We start from the raw sequence: 24,501 nt of genomic DNA, 5'->3' as shown, positions 1-24,501 counted from the left end.
TTATTACATGTGAAATATCACCCACAGAGGGCATAGTTAGCAAACCCAAGTACCTTTTGTGTGTAAGCATATGCAGTATAAGTAGGATAAAATGAAATTTCTTATTGGAACTAAAGATATTTCCTCCTCCACAGAGTTCTTTCTGCATTGTCTGTAATAAATGATAGATACTCTACAGTTGGTCTCAGATTCACGTAAGTGGTGCTTACTTGGGGACCAGCTGCACTGTAGAGTTTGTCGAGAATTAATTACTCCATGAGTTCATATGGGTTCAAGAGCTTTGAGGAGTCTCACATGAGGCACTTGGCCAGACAATATAAAGTTTTTCCTCTGCTAGAGGCCTAGACCAAAGGGTCAAAAATATGCCGAGGTACAACAAATTGACTACCCATTCTCTGTTTGAGGGCTAATTTTAAAGGGTCTCAGGTGCTGCAAGGGTGTTAGAAAAAGCTTTCATCCTGTCTGGGAACACAGCTTTCCATAACATGAAGTTTGTTGTTTCTCATGAGTCATGGATCCCTGTAGTAGACCATTAATGAATTACTATCACACTGAATTCTGCATTTTTTGAAATAGGCATCTTTGTGACTAGATTAGATTTTGAGCACAAAAGAATTTAGCAATTTGTCCAATGACCTTGGGAAAATTAGTTAACAATCCCACACCACACTTTCTGCATCCGTAATTTGGAGGCCAATTCTTGTGCTGCTTGAATGCATCAGATTTGTTCTGGTTCAGATGAAATGTGTGAGGAATAGCATTTTAGTGAGAGCTCTGTGGCTATAAGTTGTTACAGTTTTTGCTAGTGAGAAGTTGGATATAGCTTTGTTTTTAAAGCCCAAGCAAACGTCAAATTATTATATCAGAAAAAGACACAAAGATCTGATATTTATGTTTACTGTTGTGGTTTATGATAGACTGGCAATTGTTAGCATTTCACTGTTCTAGAGAAATCAACCAGAAAACTCCGTTACCTAAAAGGAAAGTATCTTTACTTCTTGGTAGACTCTACAAGGCCCTGATAAAAATTAGTATGTAGCTTCAAGCTGTCTTTGGCTTTTCAGCCTGCCCTGTCTTCCATCATCCCTAGTGTAAGCATCACTCCATTACTTAGTGAGCAAAAAGGAAACAGGTCTAAAGCACTTTCACAAGTTCACTTTTCACATATATTCTGCAAGTAAGACAATCACTAATAAACTGCCCATTTTACAACCAGTAACATTATATGGCGTTTCATTGACTGTAGGCATGTAAACCTGACTTGGCAGATTCCTCTTGTGGTATTAGAATGCAGATCAAGCTAATAAGCAATAAAAGCAGAAGACATGTACACTTTTCTCTGGGATATCAATCTGTCTATCTATCTATCTATTATACGTGTATCCTCATGTGGAGTTACTGATAGATGTTTTCTTCCAAATTAGTATGTATCAGCAGTATAATTTTCAAAAGATGAGGGTCCAACTCTTCTGGAGACCTGGGGAACATCTGGATTTGGTGCCATGCATGTAATATGTAAATTTCAAAATATTAACTGGCAAAACCTGGTTATATTAAACTAGCTGATTAAGTAAAACAGCTCATTCATTGTTGCCCACGTGGGAAAACTATTAACTGTGATGAATAAACTCATCAAAGGTAATTGTAAAACACCTAACATTGGAATAATTTTTTTAATAATCATTGACAAAAAATGCTCAACAACACTAATGCACTGAAATGGATGGGTTTGTGTACTTCAAACAAAGCAGGGATGGGAGAGTTAAAAGGATTTATGAAGAACCTAAATTAGCAGTATATGCAATAATTTTAAAGTTAGGAAGTTCATTTTGAGCCAAGGTTTTCAGTGAGAGGAAAAGCAACAAACAGCAGGCCTCCTGCAATCAGTTTTTGCAAATATAACTCAAGGAATTTTGAAAAGTCTGTGTTTTCAGTTTCAGGCATGGGCCTACACAGAAAAATAAAGCTAAAATTTGCAACTGGCTAACCAAAATCAACTTATTATATAATTAACACTGTTTACATTCCAAACCACTACAGTGCTAAGCTTTAGATTTTGCAAGGCTTCATTTTAGGGACTACAATTTGCAAAGTGTTTTGGTTGTTTTATATTGTAGATGTAATATAAATTATAAAGGCTTCTAGTGCCTCATTTTTAGCAAGTTCTTGACTATTTTAGAGACCTACATGTGGTTCCATTTTAATTATTAGGAATGATAACTCACTAAGTCCTTTAAACATTATTAGTGAATTCTTCAAACAGAAACTAGTTTTCCCGTTTTCAGCCATCAACAAAATGTTATCAAAAGATTTATTATGCCAAAAGTGCCATTCAGTGGGTTTTCTTCTTTGGAAAAAGATTTACTATGTGCTTTCTAACAGCTCCCAGAATGGTCAAAGCCTACAGAAACCAATTCACTAAGAAAGGAATATTTGTTGATATGCAGATGGTAGTCTATCTGAAAGCAAGCAGATTTCTTGTTATTTTTGTTTTAACACATATGCTGAAGAGACACACAACAACCATCCTTAAAACATATATTTTTAATTAAATCAATATTGGTAGGTTAAAAAACATTCAGTAAGACAGTGACAAGTAAGGGAATAAGGTATCCTATGACTATAACAAAATGTTTAAAATAAAAAGGGTAAAAAAATCCAATTTTTTTGGTAATTGAAAAAAATGATTAACCAATTATTGTCTTTCTAGTTTTTACACAAGCGTGAACACAAGAGAAGAGTTTTTACACAAGAAGCACCAAGAAAAGACTTATTAAATTTTTTTGAAAAATTTCATTTTTCAAAATTGGGGAGAAATTTGCACAGTCTGGGATGAACAAAAACAAGATGTAAAAAATATTAAAACAAGGGCATCTCTTGTCAAGAGTGTTTTGGAGAACACAACAACAAAAAAAGGAAATAGCTCCATTGGATATTATAATTTGATATGGAACATGAACTTTTAGAATCATGATTAAAGTGACTAAAACAATCTGTTTTTAAAAATAATGAAATAAGGGCTGGGAATTTAACTCAGCAGCGTAGTACCCTTGCCTGTCAAGTGTGAGGTTCTGTATTTAATTCCCACTATAAAAAAATCAAATAAGAAATTGGGAAAGAAAACTTACATTTACTTCAGTAGTAACTTGATGTAAGAATATAAATTCCCTCACATATAAAATCTTGCTGTCTGATTCTAGGCTTTCTTATGTTTTCTGTAAAGTGATTCATGCCAGGTCACACCGAAATGACAACATTTTTTACCTAAAAGCTTGTTTATACAATATACACATTCTTTACTTACAGAGCACAGTAACCCTAATACTTTTACAGTAAAATCTTGGGATATCGTAGGATTAGTAGCACCATGAAAAATAATTCTTCCCCCAAGCTGCAGTCTTTTATTTTACTCAGTATGATTTTTCTATTAATTGATTTTTAAATGTACCATTTTAGTAACTGGGTAAAATATATAATCATTTTATAATCCTCAGAAACAGTCATTCTGAACCCAAAAAGTAAATTCACACAGCAAAATAACAGAGGTTTTTCTCTGGTACACTGCTGAGGTACATTTCAATCTTCATGGTTACTAATCAGCATGCTGTCTTGGTCATATATAGTAGCACCATTGATGGCAGCAGTGGTAAAGTTGGGAAGAGTGAGACATTGCATCCTGGGCATTTGATACATAAGATATATACATATATATATATATATATATATATATATATATATATATATATCACATTTTAAAACACACAAGTGATTCTTCAAAATGTTATGTTCTCTTCATGCATACTTGGCATCGGCTAATACGTGTCCTTAAATCTCCTGCTTTCAGTGTTTCTGACTGAGGTTTACTGAGAAAAAAAGAAACAAGAAAGTAAGATTCATCTTTTCTGATATCAATTCTTTATCTTTTCTGGTATTTTAATACTATTATCTCTTCAAATTAATATCCATACATGCCTTTCTTTTTGAAGTAGCTCACCTGATAACATAATGGTTCCTTTTTCAGCAGCATGATACATACTAATGACTAGAACTGGCTAAAAATCTTTACTGCTCATATGTATTTTTGTGACTGTTTTCTCTGCCACTATTATGTTTGCATATATTTCTATTTCTCACTCTTTATCTGATATCTTTTTCTAATATTCGTATAAGGAAAGAGATTCAGGAAACTGATGACTGACATGTGATAAAGATTATGAAAAAAACGTCAAGTAATGATAATTCAAAGGGACCCAACAGAAAAAAAATAAATCCAGAAATAGTTAAATGTACCATATTACAATGATACATGTATACCTATGTTTACAACAGAACATTTTATAATAACTACATCTTAAAAATAGCCTATATGTCCATCAATAGATGAGTAGATAAAGAAAATGTATTTATCACAATGGAGTACTACTCTTCCATAAAGGATAAACTTGAGGCATTCTAGGAAACTGGATGTAACTTGAGACCATAATATTAAATGAAATAAATCATATAAACAATACAAATATTATGTGGTTTCTCTTAAATAAGAAACCAATACTGTAAATGAAGAGCAAAATGAAATATAGATAATAAGATGTAGGGAGATCTTTTTGTAATGGGAAGGGAGGCAAGAGATGGTGGGAAGGAAATGAAAAATGAAAGAATGGAAATAGAGTGTTTGTAAATGGGACAGGGACTAAGAGATAGAAGAAGCAGGGAGAGATGAGGGGGTAGAGGAAGACAAAAGAATTAAGATGTGTTATGATCATGTACCAACTTCCTATGATAAATGTAATCACTGCAAACATGTACTAATTAAACAACAAATTTAATCTGAAAATAATTTCAATGGATTGGAGTATCCTGAGGTATGTGTATGATGCATTGTTTCACTCATTCAAACCCTTAGATTAGAACTTTTAAAAAATTTTTGAAAAGGAAATCATTGCCATAGAGGAAAAAACACAAAGGACAGCTTCAATTCTTATGGTGGTCTCATTATAGTAGTACAGCTGCTGACATTTATTACTGAGCAGATCATCTGACATTTCCTTATCTCTGTCTGTTTTGTTATTCAAGGATTCTTATTTACTCAATATTAGTTAGGTTTGCTTTTCCAACCCGATTTAGGAGCTTGAGGAGAACAAGCAAGAACAAAGGACACAGTTCAATATATTCCTAACTATGCTGGTGATAAACCATCCACGAATTGCTTCTGCCTTCCCTAGCATCTCTGAGGAAGCTCTGGACTTCAAGAAAAGCCATAGCACTTTACCTGAACATGTCTAATACATCTACAGTTGCCAGCCAAAAGCTGTAGGAGTTGGCATAGTAGTTACAGGTTCCTAACCCATGACATTCGATGAAGGGTGCAGAACGAAACTCTTCCAAACAGGAACCAGGTGAGGCCAGTGCTTGACCTGAGCCCTCTGCCCCTGCACTTGTGTGCTAGAAAAGACAAAAAAGTGCTATTATACTCATGCGCCATAATATCTTAGTGATTAGTCAATGATATGTACGTAGTTTAACCAAAAACTCAAATCCAGTGAAGGGGACTAGGACTAAAAGTAAAAGAATAGCATTCATATCAAGGATAGCCAATCAAAGAAACAGGCAGATTATGAAAATATTTATAGACACAAGCTATATTAACCTCAAGATTCTTACTATATAAAAGTGACAAGAACTCCTTAAATTGAGGAGAAATTATACCCATGATGGAGAGTCAGCTATAAAGATAAAGGCAAGAAAGTGTGTTTCATACCATCATAAAGGAATAACCAATCCACAGAGAATCCCATCCCTGAGGACAGTGAGGAATCTGAATGGTCTGACTGTGAACTGCAATCACCATGGCTGGAGCTTCACAAACTACACATCTGGTAAAGAGAATGGGAGAGAGAACAGAATGAGTGTGAGAGAATGAGTAATCTCTCTCCTTTGGAAGCCTTCCTGGTATAGAGGCCCATTAAAATATCTTCAAGTCTCAGAAAAGGAGAGAATTCCCTTTAAGCATTGATTTTCCATAAGCACTGTCTCACAATATACATAATACAATTATATACTAGATGTAAACATTTTCTAGAAAAAGTAGAACCAATTCTATAGCATTTTTTTCTAAACTTCCCCAAACCTTTATTTATATATGCTATAGTCAATGCCATAACTGACCTAACAGTTTGGGTTTGTATATTGTACACACTATTTGCTGTCAAGCTGCCCAAATGGAAGGTTGACATTCAGTAATGCTGCTACTGTGTTAAGTACAATGTCTGGTAAACTGAAAAAGACCGTAGACACTTTCTTAATCTCCACTCTTTATCCTTGTTCTAAGGAAAATTTATTAGCCACTTGGTCATAGATAAGTAAATACAGTATACCCAGAATTCTGGACAAGAAATCAGGCACTTGGAGATATAGTTGAGTCTATCAAATAAAGTAAAATAACAATGAAGTAAATAAAGATCAGTCTATCAGGTCATTAATAGAGAGCATGACTAAGGCCAATTTATCAGTATATATATATATATATATATATATATATATATATATATATATTTAAATAACAGTTTACTTCCCCAAATTGACACTGACAAAAATATTCTCTCCTTTCTTTCTTTCCCTTCTTCTCTCTCCCCATCCCCCCTTCTCCTTCTCTCTCTGACATCTTAGACATATGGATTTGATTCTGAAGGTTTATTCTTTAGATTGAGTGCCAGAAAAGCTAAACTGTGTAATCAGGGGTTGCAAGGCAAACAAGACAATACAGGACACAAAATTTGTATTATTTTATGATGGCCACCCAGAGTTAAGTACAGGAAAGTGCAGGAAATCTGTCCACAACACTAAAGACCTAGAAAATCCATTTGAGGTCCTGAATCCCACAGCAATGTCCTGCCTGAGTCCAGTTGAAGACCTAGAACCCATGACAATGCCTCCCAAGAGACAAATGGAGGTCTAGAGCTGAAGTCAATGACTCAGGCAAGTCTGTTTCATGGATCTGCACTGGGAAGGCCTAAGGGTCATCTGTGGAAGCTAGAAAGTCTAGGCCAGCGGGGTGAAGGATCTCTGCCAGGAGGCCAAGAAGCAATGCTCAAAATAAAAGCCAGGGCTCTCCTGAAAAGTATCACAGCCATCTTCAGTAACAATGAGGTCCCAAGCTCCTCTGATGATGAGAACAGCCGGGTACATATCAGGAAGCTACAGTGACAAGCTTCTGGAAATTAAACAGCACACATCTTTCCCTCCAGAGCCAGGAAGCAATGCTCAAAGTAAGGACCAGAGCCGGCCCAAAGTAAACTGCAGCCATCCTTAGCAACAAGGTCCTGAGCTCCTCTGGTGAAAATGGCCAAATTCATACCAGGGAAGCTAGCCATGACAAGCTTCTCCAGGAAAACCAACAGCTCCAAACAATAACAACACAGGAGAACCTGCAGTGCTACTCTTCCTGTCCTGGTCACCTTTCTATGCTGGTAACTTTTCTCAGGTGGGCCATCTATGCTCAGCACAATACTGATTCAGTTCAGCCGGTGTTTAAGTTGACCACCAGTTAACCAATTCACTACACGGACTTTTCAGGGATGCATCATTTATAGCTGCTACAGCCCTGTCTCATAATCAGAATAGGAGTTGCACTACCCAGTATGCCTCAAATAGTTAGACTAGGGCTTCAAAATGGCAGTTTTCCAGAAAAACTCTAGTGGTACCATCGTCCTCTTAGTTTGTGCGGGACCTCAACTATCACTTTCTCCTTCACACAGCCATTCAACTTCCAACTCCTTTTTATTTGAATAATGTGACACATGTCCGTCAATGTGAAATCCAGTCCATTCACATCAGAACTATAGCAATACCTATTATTCAACTAATTTCTATGCCTCAGGATTATCCTTTTTATAATCTATGTTACACACTGATGGTTTTTTAATGTTCTCTGAAATACAGCCAGAAAATGGGGACTTATGAAACAAAAAGTAAATACCAAATTGCAATTTGGCACTGAAAGTCTACAATTTTATTTAAATAAAAGTTAGCCTAAACTGACTTTCCAGCCTTTATAACCTATGCAACCTTTAAACGTTATATTATAGATTTATTAATTTATTACTCATTTTCTCTACCTAGACATCTTTCTGCTTCAGGTCCTTTTAGTACATGAAGGACAAGCCAATTTAAAACTATTTATTACATATACTCATCACAGATTTCTCCATGTAGAATTAAGTGCTACATCTCTTCTCTTATGTTTTCATAACATTTTTATCTGTTCTATCATAGCACTTACTCCATACTTGTTGTATATCAGACTAGTATATGTTAATATTAATATATATGCCTGATGATTATGAGTTCTTTGTATATTACTCTATGTGTATTATAGGACATCATCCAAAGCAAATTTCCCCAAAATCAGATATTGAGCTAAATACTGAATTGAATATTAAAAGCCAAACCTGTCTACCTAATCTGGGAGGAGTATCATAACTTTACAGGCTTTACGTTGATTTCTGCCTAGCTAAACTAATGGAGACTGGTACAAGTCAAAGCTAAATCAATGCCTCACCTACTGATGAATGGCTTGATGCTCTGACCCTTCAGGGGTTCCATGTTCATTGGCATAGGCTCTGGAGTAGAAAGCCAGTAAGAATAGTCATTTCTTGAAGCAAAATTGCAAACATTATTGATGTTGCAGAACATGAAAGGCATGGTACTAAAGCGACGAAGACAGCTGCCAGACGTCCCTGAGAAGAATTGGAAGAAAAGATGAAAGAGTACATCATAAAGATACTTTAGTTTCCTCTAAAATAATATCAAAGAGTCTTTCAAAATAAAAGTTCCCCATATTTCTTAGATAATAAAGACATTTTATTTCTTAAATTCTAATATGTATTCATATTTTAACATTTCTAAAACCAGCATGCAGTTTGTAATTTATGCTGACATTTGTTGTTATAGTCCATTAGATACCCCCCAGAGTAGTTTTTAAATCTGTGATGCAATTTATAAACAATTATGTCTTACAAAGTATATTTTTTGTTTATTGTGCACAAAAAGGGCACAGAGAGTCTTGACCATATCATATTAATACTTCATGCTTGTGGCTGTCCTTTTTTCTAAGATATCCTCACTGTGTTTTAGGTAGGTTAGCAGTCTTTTTAAGCCTAGGGATGACAGCACTGAACACTATCCACCACAATCACAGATATGTTTGGAAGTGAATAAGGAATGCTAACTGTCATTCTGATGTTTTCTGAATACCAGTATTTAAAAACAAACTTTTTAGCACTCTTTTAGAGATAGTCAATGTAATAATTTAAAACATCATTTAAAAACATTAAAAAATACTCCTTAACAGCTAGAAATTCTATGTTGGTCCTTTTGCATTTGGAAATTTTATTTTTGTTCCATTTTTCACATGGTTTAATTCTAATATATTTGCTTTGTAAAAAAAATCTTGCATTGATCATCCTATTTTGCTAAATTAAAAATGTAAAATAAGTTTTAAAACTTTCTGTGACCATAAGGCTTTAATGTACTAGCTACATATTTTATTTTGACATATTGTGACAGTAGACATTCATTCAAAATTGATAAAAATATATTATAAAATTGGATAATTACTAACCAAAAAGTAAAGTATTACTAGAAGTTTTTTTCTTTTGTTTGCAGAGATAGTGATTGAACCCAGACCCTTGCACATGCCAAGGAAGTGCTGTACCAGTGAGCAACAACCCTGTTTCCAAAATTCACTTGGGGGAGTACTGGTGATTCAATCAATCCACAGTCTTCACATTGAGCTACATATCTAACCCTCCATCCTTTTGAGAAAGGGTCTTGATAACTCACTAAATTGCCCAGGCCAGACTCAAATTTGAGATCTTACTGCCTTAGCTTTCCAAAGTGCTAGGACTAGAGGAGCCAAGAATACATTTCTTAATGAGATAGATTAGAACTGAGTTAAGAGCTTCAGTTAATTGGAACTTTAATGAAACCATTATTTTGAATGGTCTCTGAATTCATCTTCCAGAGGTTTTTACATTTCAATGCAATGTGACATAATATGATTCTTTTATAAAGTTGGTATTGAATAATGGTAAAAGGTGTATGACAAAGGTAATTACCCACAGCATATCCACAGAGAGGTAGGCTTTAGCAGAAAATATAAAAGAAACTGGAGGACTTTAAAACTAATTCTTAAGTATCTCTTGGAAATTCTTCATGCATCCAAAGGAGTATATTTATCTCAGACTTAAAGATTCCCTGATAAAAGACCATAAGGCATCAAAATAATTTGGAATTGTTAATAATAGGTTTGAGAGGGCTTAGGAATCTTTTCAAAATTTTCCAGGTTTGAACTTACTGAATTAGTCTAATTTGTTCATTTTTCTTGGAGAAAAAACTTGTTCAGAGAAGTGACTGTGTCAAGATCACATGAAAATGAATGCCAACATGGTATAATTTTTAAAAAAGGACAGATGTAGAATTGGCAAGTGTTGATTCAAGCTTCATTTCCATACATTTTTACCTGTGTGACTTTTAATATATTAGTTAACACATTAACCAGTTTCTTTATGTATAAAATGAAAAAACAAAAACAGTATTCTTCTCATATAGTTCCTTATCACTATTTTGAACAATCCAATTAGAAAATAGATGCAAACATGCCTTGTACATTACATTGTAATTTAAAAAGAAAACTAACTTAATTTGGGTCACAGCTAGAAATACCCCTAGTCTCATAAAGAAAAAGACTAACGGTTCTTCACATGTTTTTTCCCCCTATGAGATAACAAAGCTTTAGTTTTGTATTTTTTTCTTCTACCCTCTTTGTATAACCCTTTCGCTAATCCACAACAGACTGTATTTATTGGATCAGGTGACTGTTGTTTAACAACAAAACTATAACTACCCCTATTGTTTGCTGACCCATCAAGATAACTCTAATTTGATCATTTTATGAGCCCTTGCAAAACCCCTGGAATCCAGGACCTGGAATTGAGAACTACTCTCTGAATTTTGAGGCCTGTCTTGGCCTTCCTGTGTCTGAAGTCTAAACTGTATTAGAGTCAGAACAATATAAATTTGAACTCTTGATTTAACAGAGGCCTGCTCAAAAGTTATGATGACGCACTAGGGAGCAGATCACACTTTCTGTTTATATTACATTTTAAAATTTCAGGGGCAGAATATAGCTCAGTAGCACAAGTGCCTGCCTGGCAAGTGCAAGATCCTAAGTTCAATTCCAAGTACAAATAAAATAAAATGAAATTAAATAAAAATGTTTCAGCCAGGGGTTACAAGGAGAATAAGATAATACAGAACACATAATTTATAGTGTTTTTTTATAATGATCACCTAAGGATTCGAATACAAAGAAAGTGCAGGAAATCTGTCCACAACACTAAAGATCTAGAAAATTTATCTGAGGGCCTGGACCCCATGGCAATAAACTGCATGAGTTCAGCTGAAACCATACAGCTATATGAGCTATTTCATGGATCTGTACTGGGAAGGCCTAAGGGTCATCTGCAAAAGCTAGAAAGTCTAGGCCAGCAGGCTAAGGTGCCGTGCAGGAACTCAAAATAAAAGCCAGGGCTCTCCTGAAAAGTACCACAGCCATCCTGAGCAACAATGAAGTTCCAAGCTCCTCTGATGATGAGAACAGCCGAGTACATATCAGGAAGCTAGAATGACAAGCTTCTGGAGATTAAACAGCACATATCTTTCCCTCCAGAGCCAGGAAGCAATGCTCAAAGTAAGGACCAGAGCTCTCTCGAAGTGAATTGCAGCCAGCCATAGCAACAAGGTCCTGAGCTCCTCTGATGAAAATGGCCAAATTCCTACCAGGAAAGCTAGCCATGACAAGCTTCTCCAGGAGAACCAACAGCTCCAAACAATAACAACACAGGGGAACCTGCAGTGCTACTTTTCCTCTCCACGTCTCCCTTTTTATGCTGGCAACTTTTCTCAGGTGGGCCATCTACGTTCAGCACAAAGTTGATTCAGTTCAGCTCATGTTTAAGTGGAACACCACTTACCAATACACTACACCAATACACCACACCAATACACATTGTAAGGGTCAAGGATATAGCTCAGCAGCACAGTGCCTGCCTGGAAAGCATCAGGTTGAGAGTTTGATTCCCAATATGAAAGAAAAAAAAAATCTGAAATTTCAGAATGCTAAAATTGTCTAACAGATTTTCTATTGATTTGATAGGTTATAGATTTGAAGTTTACAAGTTTCATCATAAGTCAGACTCAGTGAAGAGTTAAAATGGACAAAAGAACAAGAATGTTAAGGGGAAAAGCCTAGATAAAATCATTGAAAGGTATTGATTTGGGTGTAGGGGTTTAGCTCAGCGGCATAAGTGCCTGCCTTGAAAGCAGGTAGTCGTGAGTTCGATCCTCGGTACCGATAAAAAGGAAAAAGACAAAAAAAAGAGAAAGGTATTGATTTAATGAGACTTTTAAAATTTTTAATTAGGTTATCTAAATATAGCTTATTAATTAATTTAGTGAAGATCAGTTACAAAATTTGAAAAATATGATTTAACATGAAAGATGCAATAGAGAAAAAAGGTAACAGGAAAGACGAGAAGAAAGATAAAAGCAGAAAGCTGGACATAGTGGGAGGCTGGAGTATAAAGACTAAATTTAAGTCAGGTTAGGGCTGGGGATATAGCTCAGTAGCACAGAGCCTGCTTGGCAAGTACAAGGTCCTGGTACAAAAAAAAAAAATATTAAGTCAATTAGAGATACCCTGTCTCTAAAAGGGAGTAGGACTTTCAGGAAGAGGGCAGAGTATTAAGCAGCAACAAATCAGCCTCTTGAAGATTTTGGATCCAGATACTGGTAAATTACAACTTAGAGAAGAAGAGAAGGAGGAAGGTGGATTCCTAGGACTCAGGAAGGATCTGAAAGGCAAGTTGGAGCTTACAGAGAAATGGAAGAGAGAGACCATGACTCAGACAAAGGACAGGGCAATCTGTACTTTCCCAGCTCCTGGCTTGTGGCATGAAAAGAAAAGATTGAATCTACAGTGACACAGTGAAAGTAGATGACTCCAGCAGCCTTGAGAGAGAAATGCACCAGTGGAACAGAGCAGTGGAACAACTGGTGAGTGACTTCAGTCCAAGTAACAGCCATGTCCCCTGTCAAGGTTGCTTGCTCAGATGTAATTCTTGGGACCCAGGACTCAGGACTTAGAGCAGCTTTGGGTTGGCTTCATCTCAGAGTTCCCAGTACTAAACTCCCACTGTGACTGGATAAGGAACGTGGTTAGAGAGCCATGGACAGGCTGCAAGAGACACCCAAAGTGTTGTATACGAAATGACTCAGGCCTTATCCCCATGACCAGAGGTCAGGTTCAGTCTGAATTTCTGTGCATTTATAAGTTCCCAAACCAGCACCCGACCCAAGTTCTATTGTTAACTTGCTGGTGATTATCCAGCACAGGATCTGAACTCTAACTGCCTCTTTTGTCTCCCCACAGAGCAGAGTCATGTCTTGAATTGGATACTGCCACAAAACTAGAGACCTTAAAAGACAATCACAGGCTTGAAAACACAGAGAAATTTCTTGCTTTCATTACTTTTTCAAACCTTATTTTCTCTTGTTTGTTTGGTTTTATTTTTATGATTTTTTGTGAGTGTGAACATTAGTATTAGTATTTTGTTTTGTTCTTTTTTATTCCTTCTTTCCTTCACCAGTTTTCTGAAACTTGGGTAATCTTTCTTTCCTTTAGGCTTGCTTTTAACTGCTTTTTCTTCTTTTATTTCTTTATTTTTCTCTTTTTATTTTTAAATTTTCTCCCTTTAGGATAAAACTGCTCTATTGGGTAGATACTTACTGTATATAATTTTTGGATTGGTTTTAGATTTTGTTATATAACTATAAAATCTTATACCTATGGTTAACTGGGAAATTACTAGTTACTGCAATTTGTAATTTTCCTGTCTGTGTTTGATGCTATTGTTATTACTATTTGTACTACCTTAGACAGAGTAATGTAGTTGTTGTGATCAATTGATCCTTCTTGCATGTCAAGACCTAGATTTTTCTAAGAGTCATAATCAGTACCATAACCCATTACCCAAGACTGGGTACTAAGTCAAACAGGCTGCAAGCTTTAATCCCTAACAAACAGAAGAGGCAGGGTCCTGGGAAAGACTCAAAGTCCAATACAATGCAAAGAACCAATGAAATGAGTTTGTTGTTTGACAGACTAAATAAAATAGATACACCCTCAGCCAAAATCATAAAAACAAGGAAAGAGAAGGCTCAGGACATATGAAAAGGAATGAAAAGTGGGAAATCACAACAGATCCTGCAGAAAATCAGAAGATCACTACCTACATTGAGAACCATCTAATAAAATGGGAAGTTCTGAAGAAATGGGACAGATCCCTAGATACATATGAATCACCAAAGCTGAACCAAGAAGATATAAAATTCTACATAATCCGGTATCAGTCAATGAAATTGAAGAAGTAATTAACCAACTGCCATTCAAAAAAGCCCAGGCCTTAATTGCTAAACTCTATAAGAACTTTAGAGATCTGATGCCACTGCTCCTCTGATACTTTAATGAAACTAAAAGGGAAACAGTATTCCAAAGGCATTCCTGGAAGCAATCTCTAACCTGATTCCAAAACAAGAGAAAGACCCAACTAAAAAAAAAAAAAAAAAAAAAAAAAAAAAAAAAAAAAGAACTACAGGATAATCTCTCTAATGAACACAGATGCAAAAATGCTCAGTATGGCACTGACAAACAGAATGTAGCAAATAATGAAAAAGTTTATAAGCTATGACCAAGCAGGATTTATCTGAGGGATTTAGGGATATTTCAATATATACAGTGCAATTAGAAAAAAGAAAGAACTAAAAGAACATGGACAGTGAAGAAAGTAGTTAATTTATCATTATGTGCTAATGACATGATACTCTACATAGAAAATCCAAAAGCTCCACCAAAATACTCCTAGAAATCAATACTCCAGTTCGGTAATGTAGCTAGAAACAAATTCAACACTAAAAATCAATAGCATTCCTGTACACGAATAACTGACTGAGACAGAAATCAGGGCAAAATATATTTCACAATAGTATCATGAAAAATTAAATACTTAGGAATAAATCTAATGAAGGAAGTAAAAGACCTTTATATTGAAAACTACAGGGGCTGGGAATTTAGCTCAGTGGCATAAGCACCTGCCTTGCAAGTGTGTGGTCATTAGTTCAATCCCTGGTACCGATAAAAAAGAAAAAGACAAAAAAAAAAAAAAAAAGAAAAGAAAACTACAGTACTCTCAGAGAAGGAGATCAAACCGAATATCAGAGAATGGAAAGATACCTCCTGTTCTTGGATAGTTAGAACCAATATAATGAAAATGGCTATACCTCCAAAATTATTATACAGATTTAATGCAATTCCAATCAAAATACCAACAGCATACATCACAAAATTAAAGAAAACAATCCTAAAATTCATTTGGAAGCAGAAAACTCCTAGAATAGCAAAAGAAAATCTGGGCAACAAAGGCAAGGCAGTCTCCAATTTGAACTCATACTACAAAACTACTGTGTTAAACACAGCATGAGGGGCTGGGGATTTAGCTCAGCGGCATAAGCACCTGCCTTGCAAGCAGGCAGTCATGAGTTCGATCCCCTGTACCGAAAAAAAAAAAAAATTAAAATAAACACAGCATGATACTGGCAAAAAAGAGGCCCTAGTATCAATGGAAGGGAATTAAGTTGCAGAAACAACCCTAAGAATCCTCATGTACTATTCCTTTGACAAAGGGACCAAAGAACTTCACTGAAAGAAAAGACAGCCTCTTTAGTAAATGCTGCTGTAAAACTCCCTTTCCACATGCCCAAGATTGAACCTAGGTCTGTAACTTTCACCATGTACTAAACTAAAATCAAAGTTGATCAAAGATTTAAATATTAAAACAGAAACACTTAATGTTATAGAAACTGAAAGTTAGTGTTACTCCAAAAAGAATAGCTATCATCAATAAATCAACCAGTACAAATGCTGGTGAGGCTGTGGGAAAAACGGTACCCTTTTCAATTATTGGTGGAAACATAAATTCATATAACCACTACAGAAATCAGTATGGAGATTCCAAAAAATCTAAAAATTGAGGTTCCATTTGACTCAGCTGTTCTCCTTCAAAGTATTTTCCTGAAATAATTAAAAGCTTCATGTCACAGTGATGTATACATACCAATGTTTGTAGCAGCAAAATTTATATAGCTAAATCTTAGAAACAATGCATATTCTTATCAACAGATGAATAAAAAAAAGAAAATGTGGCATTTGCATACAGTAAAGTACTATCCTGCTATAAAGAAGGATAAATTTGAGTCATTTTTTAGGCAAGTGGCTGTACCTTGACACCATAATTTTGAGTACAGCAAATCAGATACATAACTTGAAATATTGCAGTTTCTTTGGTGTGAGTAACCCAAATGGTAAATAAGAAGTAAAATGAGAACATGCTCAAATGTGAAGAGAAAGGGAGGAGAAAGGAGGGTGAAGGGAAGGAAGAGAAAAAGAGAAAAGAAGGGGAAAATGGAAACAAAGCTTTTGTAAATGGAGAGTGGAAGAAGAATTGAAAGGATAAGGGAGGATGGATAAAATAAGAGGATGAAGATATATTATGTCCAGGTACAAATTTCGTATGACTCACATGATCATTATGTGTGGGAAATATGTAAACTAATACAAAACAGGAAAGGTTAGCAATTTAATTTAGTGTCAAGGTCCTGAGTTTAGTCCTCATTGAGAGGGGAGTGCAAATTACTACTTCAGTTAACATTATAAAAGGACTTCTGACCACTGGTTTCCATGTAAGTGGATGCATTTGCTCCAGTGGACCAAGATTTGGCTGTCAGGTATAACACTATATCCTGGGAGTAGAGAGGGCAGTGCAGATGTCTAAGATTCTGCTGCTTCAAGACTGTTTGCACAGAATGAATGTGAAAGCCAATGAGACCTCTAGGTGGCTTCTACCATAAACATACCAGAAACTGGGAGCCCACACAACTTTCCTGAATGTCTTTACAGAGGCAAAGTAGGTAATGGTCCCTAACAAAGGCAACTTGATATCAAATGATGAGGTCTTGGCATCCAAAGTCAAAGTACAAGTAAGAATACTTTGATATGGAAGAGTCCTTGGGAGTTATTAGTCCAGCATTACTCCATTAACCAAGCCATCTACCTCAGCAGAGAGAAGATATGGGGGAACACATTAAACGAACTGGATTTTGTATGGAAATATGATGTTTAATATGGCTTTAAACTACTCTGATCCTACTTTACAAAGCTAAGACATTTATTTTAGGAATCATAAATCAGCAATGACCTTACTTTCTTTGACATATGACCAAATATTCTCTTTAGAATTTATCTCTCAACTTGACAAAGACCAGTGTGAGAGAAGAGAAAACTTTCTCCCGTGAATTATAAACACTGCATTCAAGCAGCAGCTGTACTATACAGATCCAAGGAACTCCACTTCCTTATTAAATAAACTGACTAAAAGTGAATGTGGCCCTTTTGAAAATTCCTTGCTTTAGGCCAAGAATTGTACCTCAATGTAGCTAAGGAATTACAGCTAATGAATTCTTTTAGTTTAAGATTAACTAACATTTATTCAAAAAGTAAAAGGAATATGATTAGTTGACCTTGTCATAGTCTTCTTTTTTAAAGCCTCAAAAGAATAGAATGATATACTTTGGATAAGGTTACTCTAAAAGCCATCAGTATTTTTTGAAACAAACCCAAGAGGAAGAAATAAGGCATTAATTAACTTACCCAAGTCTTGACCATGGGCTCTTTTATTTCCTTGTACATACAAAAGAGAAAATCCTTCCGAGATCTGGACTGTTCCTTGTGGACACTGTGGTGCATCCACTGTCTGGCTGTGGCGTGTGATGAGAAATCCATGGGCAACTGAAGTGGTTCCAGGGGGACCTGGTGGACCTTGCAACCCATCTGGTCCTGGAGGACCATCCAGACCACGGGTACCTATTTCCATGAAATCATCAATATTCAAGATTAAATAAGCTCTGATCCAGTATATGAGCTATTGATAAAATATAATGATCTCATTTAATTAGCGAATTTATTCCATATTTATAGAGTATCTATAGAGGCATTGTCAGATGTCATGTGCACAGAGAGAAATAAGATATGGTCTCTGCCCTCAAAGAAATTTAAATGTATTTTTTCCTTCTTTTCCTTCTGGAGTTGGTTAGAAACATTAGACACTAAAATACTAGGTGACTGGAACTTTAAATGGGAGAACAGTTGCATATGGAGAGCCTGTATGTTACCTAGTGTCTTGGTTATACTCAAGGAGTTTGAACCTCATGACCAAATTTCAATCTGCTGCTTTGTACATTAATAGGAAAGGAAAGGTATGATTTCCATCATTCTGCCTGTGTCAGTGGTGGTTTCTATTTTCCTTTGAATCTGTCTGGGGAATTATTCTCAAGCATACTTTGTTCAGAAAATAACCTAGAGCATTCTGAAGAAGCCCTTTTAAAATACTTATTTTAGCCTTTCACTGGCTCCCCTTTCCAACTTAGCCTCTTGGTTTAAGCATGCTTAAAGTTGTATTTACACACTGGTAAACCACCATGTGTGATTTTCATCTTTAAAAAAAATCTTCAGAGGGCCAGGGTTATAGCTCAGTGGCACAGCACCTGCCTGGCAAGCATGAAGTCCGGCGTTCATTTCCCAGTACCAACCAAACCAAACCAAACCAAACCAAATCAAAACCAAAACCAAAACCAAACAAAACCAACCAACCAAACAAACAAACAAACAAAAAACCCTTCAGAGCCATGCTGGCCATGAAGATGATAGTAACTTGTTTCTTCTCTGGAAATGTAAAACTAATCAATTGGTAGGATAACAGCTCTAGGAAGGCTATATGCTAAACCACCACCATTTGTTGCCAATGATTTTTGTTTTTGCAATAAAAATCACTTATATTTATATCATTAAAGTTGCAAACATATGTAACAATGTAATGAGTTTAAGGTCTTCTATTTTAACAATTTCATGTTAGTGTATTTTTTGTTACAAGTTGACTCAAATTCTTTTTGGAAATAGGTGAACTACATATGGAAATTTAGTAGACATTAGATTTAATATTATCAGGACTATCTATGAATGAGTAACCTCAAAAATATGCACATCAATACATCATATCATATCAGCAAGAGATGTCATCGTAACTCTCAAAGGTCTATAGGGATCACTTAAAACTTTTCTATTTACTGTATGTTGTGGAGGGAAATTACACCTTAGTGTGATAATTTCAAATATGGATGGATTCACAACAGTTCCAATGTGGTCAAGGAATTTAAATCAGCACACTGAAAATTAGCAGAACAAGCAATTACAATGAGTACCTTGAGGAAGAGCTGGGTTTTCAAGTGCTCTACACACATAAATAAAAGCAACCTTGTATACTACTCTTGCAGTGGCAAATCTCTTCGGATATTTGTTCCTATTTTTCCCCAACTCCAGATTCAGCACTCAGCTAGTTCTCCTCCCTCAAAAAGATCTCAGCTCCAAGTGGAGGCCTATTTCCAAACTCCTCCCAGACATAAAGACCACCATCAGCAGCACTGTTTTATTTGTCTCACCTGGCTGGCCTGGCAGACCTGTATCTCCTTTTCGCCCTCCTGCACCATCAAAGCCCGGGAGTCCATTACGTCCAGGATCCCCTGGAGGCCCAACTGGACCTTCAGAAAAAAAAAAAGGATAGAGTAAGTCCATATGCATATAGAGCTAGGAGACTTAATTTTTTTTATTTTTGTTTTTGTTTTGGTGGTACCAGGGATTTAACCCAGGGCCTTCATAATAAGCTATGTCCCCAGCCCTTTTAGTTTTTCATTTTGAAACAGTGTTTCACTAAGTGGCTACATTACTGTTTAGCCTTGAGTTTGAGATCTTCCTGTTTCAGCCTCCCAGACTGCTGAGATTATAGTTGTGTGCCACAATGCCTAGCTGAGACTTAGAATTTTTAAGACACTGAATTTATAATCTGGTTTTATTTTAAATCTGGGTAAATGAAGGACCACCTCAGCCTCAAGACAAATGTAGACAAGGATTTAGCTTTAAACACTATATTCCCTTCTAGGGAGATCCCCTTAATATGGCAGTTTTGTTCGTTGTCTTCAGTACCAGATAGCAATGCAGGTCCCAACTTTTGTGATCCATGAGAGGTAGGACTCTTAATGTCGAATACATTTATAGAAAGACTGTTACTTATTCAGTGAGAAGAGACTGAAGTTCGTGTTGGTTGCTTCAGTTTGCATTTACAATCAAAGTTGGCTATAAGCTTAGGGTCAGATGGCCAAGGAGGCAATAGTCTAAAAGTCAGCAGGGACCTGAAGGGTATAGCTCAGTGGTGGAACATCTACCTACCATTCACGCAGAAGGCCCTGGGAGTGGGTTCTACCCACAGAAGAGCAATCTTTCCATTGGCTGAAGTAGGTAAATTATTATATCTTAAAAGCATATCCATTTCATTACAGAGTTTTTAACACTAACCTACTCATTCAAATTAGACTGCTCAGAGGGGGAAATATGACTGGGCCTAGAAGAAATATGAATATGAGAATTTAACATTTTCAAGAAAAAAAGGGTTCCTTCAAAAATGATCTGCAAAGGTACCTGGTAAGCCTTGAGGGCCTGATAATCCTGGTGGACCTTTTAAGCCAGGCTGGCCAGGGATCCCTGGAGGACCAGCATCTCCTTTGATTATAATACTCTGTCCTGAAGGACCAGGCAATCCAGGAGGACCTAAGAGGCAAAACACATGAAGGTCAAAGAAGCAAAAAAAAGGTCAGAAGAAGTAGATGCCAAAATGACCTAAGGTCAGGATTAATATTAGTGTGAGAGAAAAAAGTTACATGTATTTGACTGCTGCCATATCCACCAGAAATCTGTTCGGAAAAACTACCATTATTTCACCAGATAACTGAAAAATAAACAACTTTCTTAAGGTCAATGGAAAATTAAGCATGATATCTTATTTTTAAATCGCAAGCACTATCAGTTACTGAAGTGTCCAATTGATCACAAAGCTGTGAACATGGTGCCTGGGAGGAAAATCTCATTCCCCGATAAGTCCATTGTGTTTCTGACATTATTTGCAGTTCTTGTTTGTAGTGCTTGTCCAGGAACCCACTGAAATAACAGGGTAATTTACTAGATATCCTTTTATATTCTGTAGGAACCATCTATAAGCCTTTCAGCAAAAAGAACAATTTAATATAAAAATATGCAAACAAAAATTGTTCTTGTGACCTGTTGAAGTGAATATGTGAAAGTTAAGTGTCAGAGCCAGTAAAAACATCTCAATTAAAGTATTCTTATGCATCATACATCTTAACTTTGAGTCGTCTGCTATCTACATTAATAAAATGGAACCTTTATTAAATTAGCAAATTACAGACTTTAAGAGTTTGGCTGAAGGGACACAAGCTTTCAAGTTCTTTCTTGTGTTTAGCCATCAAGCAGAGGTAGCTTTAGGAATGTTTCTTACCTGGAGCTCCAGTAAGTCCTGGTTCCCCTTCAGGGCCAGTTGAACCAGGCACTCCAATGGGCCCTTTCAGACCTGCAAAAACAGTACAAACAATTACCCAGCAAAGAAACGGGACCACAGGTTTTATTTTAAAAAAATCAAAATATGTTTGTTGCCCCAAAGGAATTTAATGTAAAGAGAAACCTCCAAACACCCATTCAAATACCTGGGAATCCTGGAACGCCAGGAAGACCAGGATCTCCTTTCATTCCATTGAGACCTGGCCGACCAGGATTACCCTGAATAAACAAAATCATTAGAAACAAAATTGGGGGAGGAAGGAAGGGAAATTAGGGCAGAGGTATTATGTACTAATGTATAGCAATGTCTGCAGAGTTAAACTTCAAGAACTCTACACCTTGTTTTACCTCTTATTACCTTGTGTGACCCCAACTGATTATTTAATCTCTTTAATCTATTGTTTTGTCACCTCTAACATGGAGGAAACAGCAGTATACAACTTGCATTTCATGGAGTGGTGGTAAGAGTTTAATAAGACAGTTCATATTAAGTGTATAGAAAACTGCATAGCATGTCTATTTAATAAACAGTAGTCAGTGTTTGATTATTAACAAAATATTTTCTTTTTAGTGTACATCTGAGGCAATAAATTCTTTGATTAGAATTACAGCTGTAGAAAGGCTAAATTTTGAGATACTTAGCAAGTATATCCTAGGGCCTGGTAATTGGTTTCTGAGCACCATAAAAAGCATGAAAATTATAGAAAATAGCTCTAAAATGAATCTAAAGGAAAATATAAACTAGTAAGAGTACTTAAGAGGCTACTGCACTATTCCAAGTGTAGGAAAATGAAGTCTGTAAAAGTAGCAATAAAAATGGGGTACAGTGACAATATATTTTTATGATGAAATAGAAAGTGCTAAAGAAAAGTTGATGGGAGAAGTCAGAAAGGATACAGCTTGAAGAAATTTTCAAATCTGAGACAATATGAGCACCAAAATAAAGAATGATACTTAGGTAATTTTTAAATCACTGAAAAAATGAGAAATTTGGGCCCATATGATAATATGTGAACAAAGAGGAAGAAAAACTCTTGCTTACAACAGAGCTGACTTGTACTATACATGCAGAAGTAGTACTAAAGTTGGAAAATCATCCTTTTACCACTATTCCAGCAGAAAGCGATTGAGGTAAAAATCATTAATAGATGTTAAATCTAAAAGGAAATTTATATTTGCAAGAAATTAATGTACCTTAACACAGTTTTGCTTATTAGGAGGAAAACAGCAATAATACAAAAAAGAAAATGGATAACAACTTGATTGACAAGTTGACATTGGGTTATCAAAATTAAAATCACAAATGAGGGGCAGATGGACATCAAGGACCTCTTTATTATGCTGAGAAGGACATAACATCACTCATGTAGCATTCCAGCTGAGGATACATAATCCAAATGTAAACAGGAAGAACATCAAACAAAAGGAATATCCTATTTTTAAAATACAGGAGGTGACAATTTCTTAAAATGTTAAAGTCATGTAAGAAAAATAGGGTTAGGAATGGTTCCAGATTATAGGAGACTAAAGAGACATGACAATTAAATATAATTCATGTTTTGGTCACCATTTTAAAGGGAGAAGTGCTAAAGAGAACATTACTAGGTCAGCTAACATAATTTGAACATTAAAGGCAGAACTTAAAAGCATTACATATATCTATGTTCAGTTTTCAAAAGTTGATAATATACTGTGATTATGTAAGTTTTTTTAAAAACTTATGTAAGAAAGTATTTAATGGTAAAGAACTATGACTGATATAACTTACTCTCAAATGTTTCACAAAACAAACACATTTGCACATACATACTTACACACCAACACAGAAATAGAGAAAGAGAGAGAGTAAAGGAGGCTAATTGTAACAGTCAGGAGTCTTGAATGTAGAGGTGTAGGAGAAAAAACTGAAGTAAGATTTAATTTTTAAGACTAAGTAACTAGAAGAAAAGCAATGCCATGGAAAAAAGATTAGATACTGAAAAATTTTAAGAGCCACTATTTTACAGACAGTTTTTTCTGCTGTAAAGCAGCCTTTAAGAAAGGCAGCCCAGACTGTGCTGGTTGTCAAAATTTATTAACAACGTGCTTGAATGAATGGTGGCAGCTCTGAGAATATATAAAGAAATAAGTTTCTGTTAGTCATTCAAACCAAGGTAGAAAGTAAGTGAGGTACCCTTCTGCTATCATAGAGCAAAATGCCATAAAGTCTTTTACTTTCACTTTAATTCACCAGTGAGCCTTTCATAGTCCTAAGTGCTAATTAAATGTTTACAGTTTAGAATTGCCATTTGAATGCAAACACCCACATTCCTCTCTCATCAAATATCTACTCCCATTTCCTACCAAGAGTCCTGGTGATCCTTGATCTCCTTTGGAACCTGGAAATCCAGGTGGCCCAGGTGGGCCTGGGTTTCCCCTTTCTCCTTTAATACCTCCATTTCCAGGAAGACCACGGGGACCTTCTGGACCTGGTAGACCTTGATGATGTACAACAAATGACACAATTTCAGTATAGCATAAGAGCAGTATAAATGTAAGAGTTTAAAGTATCAAGATTTCTTCATATTAGTTTGCAGGTAAAGCTGACATTGCATTAAAATTTATTGACCTATCTTGATTCCTTTCTTGATGTAAATTGGATTGGGCTCCTTATGTCATTAATGCGTAATTGTATGTACTTCTGGTTTAAATTTTATTATTCCTTCAACCCAATAAATGTATATTTAAAGAAATAATTAAGGATATAATTTGCTTCTGAATGTCTAACAAAGTATTTGACTTAAAACTGGCATAACCTTGTGATTCGGATTCCTAGGCCCACCCCCATAATTTCAGCTTCAGTAAGAAGCTTGTGAGAAACTCAAGATTTT

At 35.8% G+C, this 24,501-nt stretch overlaps 1 protein-coding gene across 2 annotated transcripts in view; it reads right to left on the bottom strand.

The window, feature by feature from the left end:
* Positions 1-2,529: 2,529 nt before the first annotated feature.
* The window catches only part of Col4a5 (collagen type IV alpha 5 chain), a 230,895-nt gene continuing 208,923 nt past the window's right edge, over positions 2,530-24,501 (bottom strand). For both annotated transcript variants that reach the window (XM_063246265.1, XM_063246266.1), the window contains exons 43-52: positions 23,975-24,108; positions 21,778-21,850; positions 21,573-21,644; positions 20,699-20,827; positions 19,666-19,764; positions 17,822-18,034; positions 8,558-8,735; positions 5,759-5,873; positions 5,270-5,442; positions 2,530-3,863 (exon numbers count right to left, since the gene is read on the bottom strand). In XM_063246265.1, the coding sequence (XP_063102335.1) occupies positions 3,782-3,863; positions 5,270-5,442; positions 5,759-5,873; positions 8,558-8,735; positions 17,822-18,034; positions 19,666-19,764; positions 20,699-20,827; positions 21,573-21,644; positions 21,778-21,850; positions 23,975-24,108 (1,268 nt within the window). In that variant the 3' untranslated portion in view covers positions 2,530-3,781. The remainder of the gene's footprint in view (positions 3,864-5,269; positions 5,443-5,758; positions 5,874-8,557; positions 8,736-17,821; positions 18,035-19,665; positions 19,765-20,698; positions 20,828-21,572; positions 21,645-21,777; positions 21,851-23,974; positions 24,109-24,501) is intronic.

This window comes from Cavia porcellus, unplaced genomic scaffold, assembly GCF_034190915.1.
Source record: "Cavia porcellus strain 051 isolate PalLab524CR breed Dunkin Hartley unplaced genomic scaffold, mCavPor4.1 scaffold_3, whole genome shotgun sequence".
Lineage (NCBI taxonomy): Eukaryota > Metazoa > Chordata > Mammalia > Rodentia > Caviidae > Cavia > Cavia porcellus.
This window is presented reverse-complemented; position numbering and strand designations above follow the sequence as displayed.